The sequence below is a fragment of the Rattus rattus genome, chromosome 3 (assembly GCF_011064425.1).
Source record: "Rattus rattus isolate New Zealand chromosome 3, Rrattus_CSIRO_v1, whole genome shotgun sequence".
NCBI lineage: Eukaryota > Metazoa > Chordata > Mammalia > Rodentia > Muridae > Rattus > Rattus rattus.
Genome location: NC_046156.1, coordinates 119,741,583 through 119,752,581, shown reverse-complemented (window position 1 = coordinate 119,752,581; position 10,999 = coordinate 119,741,583). Strand labels below are relative to the sequence as shown.

The following is a 10,999-nucleotide window of genomic DNA, read 5'->3' as shown; positions in this document are numbered from 1 at the left end:
CTTTGTTTTAATGTATCAAAATCTGAATAGGCCTAAAGTACAGTGTTCAAATATTGGGCCAGTTGTCCCTTGAGTTTTACCTCCCAAAGGTATGAATAGTTGCCTGTCTAAATGGACTGCAGTGAGGTATTCTAAGAGCAAGGCCTTGAATAGTAAGTGCCAGCTTTGCTAAGTCAGTAATGAACAGCTTATAGTCTAATGTATGTCTGTAATCATAATTTATGGTATTAGTCTTGAAATGCTCAAGTTGGAACAAAATATACCAAGACACTGATTTAGCTTTTGCCAAGAAATTTTCATGAGTTACATCATGAGTTACAGCTCTGAGGCATTTTATTTAAAAACATGCTCATAAGTAGACTAATGGACTTAAAATTCATCAGATTACTTTATTTTTTAGCTTGTCCTTCTAGTAAGTCTTTAGCTTCATTGATTTTGGCTGCTATATAAGGAGATCCTCCTATAGAAGAAAGGGGATGGGGGAGACACAGTTTAGAGAGCACAGATTCTAAATCTTGTCAAAAGCATTTTAAGGATCCCAGGACATAATAGAAATGGTATCTTCATTTTCTAAAAAGCAACTATGATACTATAAATAGGTCACAAAATTACAGGGTAAAATATCAGATCAATGGGAAATGAGGTGTTTTCACACAAAAGTTTACCATTTTTAAGAAACCATGAAGTCTAAAATAGGATTTGGCCCCTTCTGCATACACACTTCTGGAACTCGAAGCTTACTCACTACTTCATATGTGGACAATCCACTGACCTTCCCACGGGCTTCTAAGCTTATGTTGAAAAGACTGCACCGCATATTTTAATGCTTCAGTTCTGCTCTCAGTATTAGCTGACCCTTTCTAATGTCATCTAGATTTGCTGTTTACTAATGTGATGGAATAGTGTAGACCTAACCCTATCAAAGAGGGACCATCCAGATCTTCTAGTAGAACGTGTGTGTGGGTATATATGAACTCTTTACAGAATACCTCAAGTTACGCAAGCTCAATTCCTTACACTGTGAAGTCACATATTAAACAGTTGTCCTATTTAAATTTGTCAATACCCTTATTATACAAGCAAAAAAATTTGTGCATGACAACAGATTCTTGTGGTCTGCTTCAGGAATCTGTTTTTACCAGTTATAGCTACTTTGAACTGTAACAAAAACAAATGCAGCTCGTAGGTTTCCAAATAGGTTTCCAAGTGTCCACACCACAATGAATAGATGCCCCTTAAGTTTTCCTTAATTAAAATTTAGACTTGGTTGTGAGTCTAAACAAAAATAATGCAAAACTCAAAAAATAGAGCATAAACTCAATACATAGCCAAGTTGGGGTATACTTCTTTAAGCCCTGCTTTTGGGGATGAGACAGAGTGGTCATAAGGTTAGGCCAACCTTTGATATATAGCAAGATGTCCTCAAACCAACCAAAATAACTAGTAGTACTTGTAACCTCCATTATTGGAAGACATTCTGTCATAAACACAGAACCTAAAAATAAGTATTTAATATTACTACCAATTACATTGTTCATTACCCCTTTGTCTTGGTGAGACAAGGTGTCACTGCAAAGAATGTGGTCTCATGTGGTGGATTTCATTTAAGACACTCCAGTGTGACAAGTGGGAGACTGCTCACATGCACATTTAGACAGTTACAGTGCCAAGAATTAGATAGTCTATTATAAATTGCAGTCCAGCATACTAATACAAGTTACTTACCCTTGTCTGGGTGGTTTAAGAGCATAATCCGTCGATGAGCATCCCTGATCTTCCCTTTATTGGCAGTAGGGCTAATTTGAAAAGGAAAGCATACTTGTTGCTTTAGTTTACTTAAAAATCACATGAACTATAAAAGGGCCAAATTAAACACCGAGAAACTAGTAAAGCATCAAAACAGTATGAAAAGCTGTATAGAGAACAAATGTAAAATGCATTTTCTAAGAACCAAAAGTGCTTTAAAGAAAAAAAACAAAAATGCAGTTGACAAGACAATCTTCAACACTTAATTCCCACACAGTAGAATTTCAGTATAGATCACTCCAGGCAGCAGTGAGCATTGTTACAATCTGATACATATGTGAGTTCTATAGGAATATTAGGCTTAAAAGATGTCCATGAAGTGACATCAAGCTCCTCTGAATGACCATCAGGGTTAGTCTTCTTGGGACAACAGTCCCCAGTAACTACTTTATTCTCAGTTACAATTCTCAAATACTAATAGGAATTACCTTACATCTCATAAGTGAGTAGAAATCTTACCTTACACCTAGTATTAATGCTGCTTCCCGTTTTGTCATTTTGGGTTCAAACCCACCTCTATAGTACCCACCACTGAAGGCCTGAAAAAGAAATTGAATTGGAAGGAAAGACTAATGAAGTAAGTGGAAGGTTGGTTAAATCAGTAAAGAAAATGGTGCATTTCGGGGAGCACTACAGGTGGACTTCTCAAGGCATTTTAGCTTGATAAGTGGTAGCCAACTTAACTGTTTTAAGAGGAAACATCACTTCTTGGAACTAAACTGGAAGTGTCTTGAGAACATAAGATGGGGGGAAATGAGTGAATGGAAAGCATTCTCATCCATGTTCCAGATAAAAACTTGATCTTCATAAAACAGCAGAACCAAGTTATCAAAAGAAGACCCGGAGATCTTTTATCTACAAGATTCAAGGCATCCACTAAAAGAGGACTTTATGATAGGGGAAATTATGCCACCAGAACCTTAATCTTAGTAGAGATCATGTACACCAAGGTCTTCTGCTCCTGCCCAAGCTATCAGTGTCATGACCTCTCGAAGTCCTGAGTATCGTAGCAGCAGCTGTCTGCATTACAACTAGTTCAGATTCGTTATTAATTACAACGGGTATGATTTTTGAATGCAGTTATAGCTAACATCATTGAAATACTATCCTATGTGACAAAACAGACAAGGGATAGCAGGTGGACAGATACTAAAGTCAACAGCATGTCTATTAAAGTTAATTGTTAGCTATCTTTCATAGTACTAAACCTGTCAAGGTTACCCACCCTCAATTGTCTCATGGGAAAACCAGTTTCTAGTGTGGACCATTGCAGGGTTTACAACTCCCCACTGAACTTCATGGACCTGCGGAATTCAGATTACAGGGAAGCTCCAGGCTTCAGATACAGTTAGCAAAAAGGTTGTCTTACAGATTTTGGTAGACTCTGAAAAACTTGTTTTACTTGAGGCTCCACATGCTTCATGGCTTGTAAAACATAACGGCCTAAAACCAAAAGCAACAGAATAAGCAACTTAATCCATAACCAGTCTACTTTTCTTTCACCCCCAAACCATAAACAAACCTGCAAATCCTGCAGCAGCAATGGTCAATCCGACTGCTACCACTGTACTGGCCTGGTAATGGAAGAAAAGAGTAAATCTTCACTACTATTAATTGCTCCTATTCTGCATCCAGATTCATTACGGCCTTCATTTTGGTGAAAGGCGGGTTCTTTTTTTTTAAAAAGCAGGACTAGGAATGGAACCTAGTGTATCATACAAGCTAGAAAGGCGCCTACCAATTCCAGCCTTTGTCAAAGTTACAACACTTTTATTCTGAGGTGGATCTTGCTAAATTGACCAAGCTGCCAACGAATTTACGATTAGCTCTCTAAGCAGCTGGGGTTATACAGAGTCCAGCTCCAGGCCTGCTGGAAGAAACATTTTCCTGATTTCTATTTCTATTGTGCCTTTAAAATTACTATAAATTGATACACATTGTGCACATTGGTGGCCTGCATTTAATGCCAGCAGTTGGGAGACATTGGCAGGTGAATTTAAGTACGTTCTGCGACAGCCAGGACTAAAAAGTGAAACCCTGTTTCAAAAAAAAAAATTAAAACCATTGCAATTTTTATCTACAATATTGTCACGGTATGGGATTATCACTAAGAAGGGTAAGTCGTCTTTACCCACAACAGTAAGAGGGGGTGATTTTCCAGTCGTCGGGGATAACTTAACCGGCAGGCACTTGAACCTCATTCTAGTTTAAAAAAAGACCGGTGGAAATAAGATTTTTTGCTGGATCAGGAAACGGTGCTTGCAAAGGCTTCCTGAAAAATTCCCATAAGGCATTTCCACCGTAAGGAGGGGAGGAGTGCGGTGGTGGTGGTAGTGGTGTAACAGCCCGACCTTCCAGGAGGCGCAAACGTTTGCCTGCAAATAGTGATGATGGGTGTCAACTGGAGCCACCGGAGGCCGGAGCAAAGGTCTGTCTCCGCATCCGCCCAGGCCAGACAGCGCCCTTTCGGAGCCTGTCAGCGCCGACCACTCACCATGACTCCACTCCGCGGCTCGGCACCGCGCGCTCATCCCAGCGCGAGCCCACCGCCACAGTACGCTTGTGTAGAACGATAGGGCCGAGCCAGCACTGCCGCCACTTCCACCAGCGCTGCGCAACACGGCAGGGGCGCCGTAAAGTGCGTCGGAACTGTCGCACAAAGTGCTGCAAAAAGGGCCCCAGCAACTCGGGTTGACTGAAAGGTCGGACCCGGGCGGGACTTGCCATGCCCTCTGCCCTGGACTCCTGACTCGGAAGTCTAATACCCCGCCCTAAAACAGGTTTTCCCGATAAAACATATCTTCCTAACTTTGCTTAATATAGGTTATGTGAAAGTAGCGTTGTTTTTCGGATGAGGCATTAATTTTGTCTTCTGTGCCAGTAGATGTCAAGAAACCACAAGACCGATCTTCGAACTCTACAGACATCTTTCTTCTTCTGGCTTAGAACGTAGATCTATAAACAGATCCGAAACTATATGGAAAATTATTTTTTCCAGTCTTAATTCTTTTCATCTCTCTCCCTGGTGTCTGCTTCGGGCCATGTGGATTTGTTCGATAAAAATACAGCTTCTGCTGTGTGTTCATTGTTTGCTTTTTTTCCTTCTGTTTTAGCCTGACTTAGTATTTTTCTAAGTAAAAGAGTGCTTGTACCTGTATTGGTCACAGCATGTGGTTGGTTGGCCCAAGGATGGCAAATGCACTTGACCAGAATGAAAGTGACTAGGAATTGTCTTTCGGCTCTATGTTGTGAGAATATAAAAGCCTTATGTGATCTCAGGGGAAGCTAGAAACTAAGATAGCTTTACGAACTGTTCTCTGCCAATGAATTCCTGACACTCCATTTCATTTTATCTTGGCAGTATTTGCCTGCTGCCTTCCCAAGCTTCTCCCTTTTGTAGTCAGAAGTCCTTTATGTGAATGTATCATATTTTGCTTATCTTCCTGTTTCTCATGGCTTGTTTCTGTGGTGTAGCTGTTGAGAATGCCATTTCTGTGGGCATGGGTGCACAGAAACTAGGCTGAGACATTTCCATTCTGTTGGCTAGGTGGGCAGAAATAAAATCCATGCATCCAGGGTTGGGGATTTGGCTCAGCGGTAGAGCGCTTGCCTAGCAAATGCAAGGCCCTGGGTTCGGTCCCCAGCTCCGGAAAAAAAAAAAAAAAATCCATGCATCCTGTGAGAATCATACCTTTACTTGCTGTCATGACTTGAATATGAACTGTCTCTCAGAGACGAGAGAGAGAGAGAGAGAGAGAGAGAGAGAGAGAGAGAGAGAGAGAGAGTGTTAAAACTCATGGCAGGCATGTGTTAGAGGTAGAGCTTTGGGAAGGTAACTGGATCACAAGGGCTCTAAGAAGATCAATGGATTAATCAGTTATGGGTCTTGGCTTGGTGGACGGTTTGGAGGTGATGGGGACTTAGCTGAATCATAGTTATGCAGAGCAGGTCCTTGTCTCTAGTTCCTCCCTTTCTTTGCTTCTTGGCCATCATTCATCTCTGCTGTAAGTCCCTGTGTTCCCCCATCCCAAAGTTCTGCTTCACCACACATCCAAAAACAATGGAATCAGATGACCATGGATTGTCATCTCTGAGACTGAGCCAAACAGATCCCACCCCACCCCCCGCAATATGAGTTAATTCTGTCAGTCATTTTGCCACAGTAAATGAAAGGTGACCAATATAGTTCCTGCAAAGGAAGGTAGTTGGTGGATGAGGGCCTCAATCCACATCCTTGCCCACATTTGATATTTTCTGTTTTTTTTTTAATTTAATTGTAGTCATCCTAATGAGTTTGAGATGGTAACTCATTGTACTTTTGACTTGTATTTCTTCTGATCAGTAATATGGAGTGCCTTTTTATATGCTGAAATATATCTCTGCCTTTTTGGAAAATGTCTATTCAAGTCTTTTGCTCTTGCCCATTTTGGGTTGGGAATTTTATTTGTTCAGATTCAGGAGTTCTGTATGTATTCTGGGTATCACTTATCAGTTATATGATATACTATTATTTCCTCCATCTATGTGATGCCTTTTTAATCTGCTGGTAGTGAATTTTGAGGTAGAGCATTCTGAAAATTTATAAAGTTCAACTCTCTGGCTTTTTGGTTCTTTGTTGTTGTTTTTACCTGAGCCTTTGAGTCACATGCAAAGTCATGTCATGAATGACTTGCCCTACGTTTTCTTTTAGGGATTGTGTACTTTCCAGTCTTTGATCCAGTGTGAGTTGCCTTTTCTGTTCAACATTGGGCAAATGACTCCCTCATTTTCCATCCATGTGAGTAGTGTCCCAAGCACCGCCTGTGGAGATAGCACTTTACTTCTGAAATGGTAGAGGTGAAGGTGGGATTTCGGAAGCCACCCCGTGGGGAGAGTTCTAGTGAGTGTCTGATAGCTTTTGTTGTTGTTCTTGAGGATAACCATAACAAATTTCCACAGGCAGGGATGTTTAGGCAATAGAAATGTTTTGTTTTTAATTCTAGAGGCTGGACATGTAAGATCAGGGCACTGGTAGGAGTTTCTCTCCTGAGCAACTTGTAAATTTTAAAATGAGAAAAAAAAAGAAAACTTAAAATCATCTTCTCAAAGGAAACACTTTACTTGTGGCCATTTCTGAGTAGTCTTGTCTGGCTGAGTGACAGCTCTGTGTCAGAATTGCTCTTGGCTTGTTGTCCCACTGCTGAAAGAAGGTCATGGAAGCAGCTAACTGAGTATTTCCAACTGATCGCTGGTTTGGTTCACAAGCAGAGAAGTGATAACAGAAGTTAAATAGCGTCTAAGAGCAAACAGGTGATGCTAACCAGGACTCATCTTTAATACCAGACTCTAACTCTGCTTCGCAAAGCTGTGGCTCCTTTGGTTCACATTTGTGCTGTGTCATGAGGATAATAGTTCTCTAGTTGAAATAAAAAAAATGGTCAGGAGATTCTGGGAAAATGATGCGTCACTTGATAGAAGTTAGGCTGGCCTAAGATCAAGGGACATGACGGTGAGAAGTTGCCCTCTTTTGGCCTGGTCTATTTCTGGAGAAGAACCTCTTTTGGAATGGGTTGGTTCTGGGTGTTCTGTGACCATTTGGTACAAATTCAGGAAGAAACCACCGTTCTCCGGTTGGCTTAGGACTTGGGGCCAATCAGAGAGTGGCCGGGAATCCACAGTGCACATGCACTCTGGCATATGCAGCAGGATGGGCTATGCTTTACTCGCTCTTCTGAAAACCAGTGTTTGGTGAACTACACAGACCTCTCTCTTGATTGTACAGCTAACTGAATTATCATCTGCCATTTGGAAATTGTAATTAGTTTTGAAATTTACGTTTAAGTATAAATATATTAAATATAAATAAATAAATAAAAATAAATATTTAAATATAAATAAATTTAAACGAAACAGCACACTGTTTGATCAGTATAAGAGAATTTTTCTTATGCTTGGTCTTAACTGTTCGCTCCACTACCTCAGCCATCCCATGGAATCCCAGTTTGCCCCTGATTGGTATCCAGAGACAGTGACTGCTTGCCCTTCCATCCCCACATCCCCAGCTTATTGAGGACACGGTTTTGATTTCCATAGTCACGCCGAGTCTCTTCTGTGTTCCTTCTGTGTTCCTTTAAAGGAAAGCTGCCAAAGATGATGAGTTCAAATTTGACTTTTCCTCCTAAATACATTTAAGCTTTGCCACAACCTGCCTACATCCTTATACAACTCTGACTTTAATGGTTGATAAACTGCCAGCTGACTTCAGGGGTCAAGCAGATACAGTTTTGCCAGGCTTCAGATCTGATTCTGTAGGTTCAACACCATTTTGCTGCTTTTTTCTTTTTTTTTTGTACTTACAGAAAGAGACTCGAGCAGCATCCAGAATTCAATTTAGGAAAACAGTGTCACTGTCGTGGAGACGTTTCCACAGGCTTGATATTTTTTCAGTGGATACAATGCTGAGAGCTGGATTGGCAGGCTCCTGCTGCCATGACACATCAGGCAATGATGACTAAGCTCCTCTTCTCCCTCCATTTGGAAAAGATGTTGAAATGGGTCTTTTCTCATCCACTATTATTTTCTCTTCTTTTATCTTCCCCCCTCTCTTTTTTCCTCCTTCATCTTCTCTTCTTCCATTTCCTTCTATGATGGTTTGCATATGCTCAGCCCAGGGAGTGGCACTATTAGGAGCTGTGTCCCTGTTGGAGTAGGTGTGTCACTGTGAGTGTGGGCTTTAAGACCCTCACCTGGCTGCCTGGAAGCCAGTCTTCCACTAGCAGCCTTCAGATGAAGGTGTAGACCTCTCGGCTCCTCCTGTACCATGTCTGCCTGGATGCTGCCATGTCCCCACCTTGATGATCCTGGACTGAACCTCTGAACCTGTAAGCCAGCCCCAATTAAATGTTATCCTCATAAGAGTTGCCTTGGTCATTGTGTCTGTTCACAGCAGTAAAACCCTAACTAGGACACCTCCTTTCTTCTCATTCTTCTTTTGGGGGTTGAAACCAAAGCTTCACACATGCTAGATAAATAATCCACCACAGAGATCCAATACAGCCTGCAACATGCTTGTATTTTCCTAAACTGTATTTTTCAATAAGACAATTGTGTTTTTAGGTAGCCACACTTTGATAAATGGAATCATGATTGTATTAGAGTCCAGGAATGGTGCCAGCCAAATAGAATAGTCTTTAGTCCCCATTCCCCACAGGAATGCCAATTTTGATTGTCACTCACAGATGAGAGTTCCCTCGATATGAGCCAAGGTGTCTAGAGGAGAAAAGGGGGTAAGAAGGGAGAAGAAAATGAACAAATGTGCAGGTACACTGAACAGGTAAACCACATCCCCTCAACTGTAGTGAGTTGGTGTCCTTCTCAGTGATGGAAACTTCCCAAGAGGCTTACTGACTTCTTGTCTCACTTGCAGTACTGAGGGGTTTGGTAGCAATCAGTAGGTTGTAGGCAGCAAGCATCAGGCAGAGAGGGGTCATGGTAACTGGGTCCAAGGATTCAACAAAGAATAGAGCTTTCTGGTAACCATGGCCAAAAGCAACCACTCCAAGAGGAGGGTGCTGAGAGGAGAATCTAATGCCCTTTCCTGGCCACAGTGGGTACTTGTACATACATGACAGATACACACACACACACACACACACACACACACACACACACACACACACACACACACACACAAGTAAAAAATATGTCAGCCTTCCTAAGTGGACCAGAGACCCAGATAGGCTGTTTCACCCAATTTTACAGCTTCCATCATTCCGGTTGTCTCAAAGCCCTGTTAGCTACTTGCCAGAGACCAGTGTTTACTCCTGGCCCATTTTCCTCCCTTTGGGACTAACCAGAGCCCTGCCAGCTCCCTGATTTGGATACCCCAGTTAATCCATGTTGTGTATAGACTAGACCACAGTGCCAGGGGAAATGTATTCCATGCTCCTTGACCAAGATGCTGAAGGCACCAGACTATAAGTGACAAGCAGAAAATGGGAAGTAGAGGCTTAGTCTTAAATACCAGACAAACAGGAGGTGGAAATCTCAGTTTTGCTATGAATTGGCTCCTCCTTGACCTCTGCTGATAGAAGAAAGATACATTCACAAAGAAGAACGAAAACTGAACCAGTTAACTCCAGATGCACAAATAATATAAAAAGAAAAATAATGTCTCCTATAAAAATGCAAATCATATAGTAATGGCCTAAATAAAAAACATAATAATTTCCATGAAAATAATTTTAAATGGTTATAAATATGGAAAAGCAACAACAACAACTCAAAGACAACTTAGACAAAGAAACAAGTGATGTAAGTCAAACCCAAGACGTAGAAACAGAGTTCAAATTGTTGAAGGAAACCCAAACTGAAAAAAAAAAAAAACTGAACAAGCCAAATAAAACCCACAAGGGAAAGTCTCACTAATTTAGTGGATTTTGACAAAAAAAAGTCAGGGATGAAAGACAAAGCAGAGGAATTGGTTCCATCTGTATGTTGCAATGAAAAATAAAAGCAAAAATATTGGAACATGAGATACTTTTGGTATACCATGCAAAGACCCAACCTTCTAACTATGGGCATAGAAGAAAGAGTAGAATGCCACAGTGAAGACATAAAAAATATCTTCAGTAAAATAGAAGAAAATTTCCCAAACCCAGAGAGAAAGAGGCCCATTCAGGTACAGGAAGCCTATAGAAGGCCAAGTAGGGTGGTGCCAGAAAATTAATTCTCTATGATGTAGTTTAGTTAAAGCATTAAAAAGAAGCCCCACAGAATAAAGAAAGGGTATTGAGATCTGCAAGAGAGAAAGATTAAGTTACATGTAATTAGAATGATACCTTATTATCCAACAAATCTTTCAAGTCAGAAGGATTCGGAAAGCTATCCAAGTTCTGAAAGACCACAACATCAACTCAGACTATTACACTCAGCAAAAATATCCATCAGAATTAAGGAGAAATAAGAACTTTGCACGATCAAAAACAGATTAAGGTAAATGCATGAGTAAGAAGCCAGTTCTACAAAGAATAGTGAAAGAAACTGGGTTCCAAAGTGATTAAAACAGAGGTAAAACCCTGATATGCAAAACTGTACGATGCAGAGGGAATGCTCCTTGACATAGGATTGGGCAGTGATACTTGAGATGTGATCTCCACACACAGGGAACAGAAGCAAAGAGCGAGCTAGGATAACACTAAAGTGCAGTGGTCTG

General features: G+C 41.0%; 1 protein-coding gene across 1 annotated transcript; it reads right to left on the bottom strand.

The window, feature by feature from the left end:
- Positions 1–274: 274 nt before the first annotated feature.
- On the bottom strand, positions 275–4,452 carry Dnajc19 (DnaJ heat shock protein family (Hsp40) member C19). Its single transcript, XM_032898517.1, has 6 exons — positions 4,301–4,452; positions 3,329–3,380; positions 3,176–3,249; positions 2,266–2,345; positions 1,726–1,796; positions 275–460 (listed from the first exon to the last, which is right to left on the bottom strand). The coding sequence occupies exons 1-6, from the start codon at positions 4,301–4,303 to the stop codon at positions 390–392; spliced, it is 351 nt and encodes a 116-aa protein (XP_032754408.1). The 5' UTR covers positions 4,304–4,452; the 3' UTR covers positions 275–389.
- Between the last annotated feature and the right edge of the window lie 6,547 nt (positions 4,453–10,999).

Bases quoted from the DNA above. Each gene is read 5' to 3' on its own strand.
- Dnajc19 (XM_032898517.1), bottom strand. The intron at 3,250-3,328 runs GTTTGTTTATGG...TTTTGGTTTTAG, and splicing joins TGCTGCTGCAGGATTTGCAG to GCCGTTATGTTTTACAAGCC. The intron at 1,797-2,265 runs GTAAGATTTCTA...TTTTCAAATTAG, and splicing joins GCATTAATACTAGGTGTAAG to CCCTACTGCCAATAAAGGGA.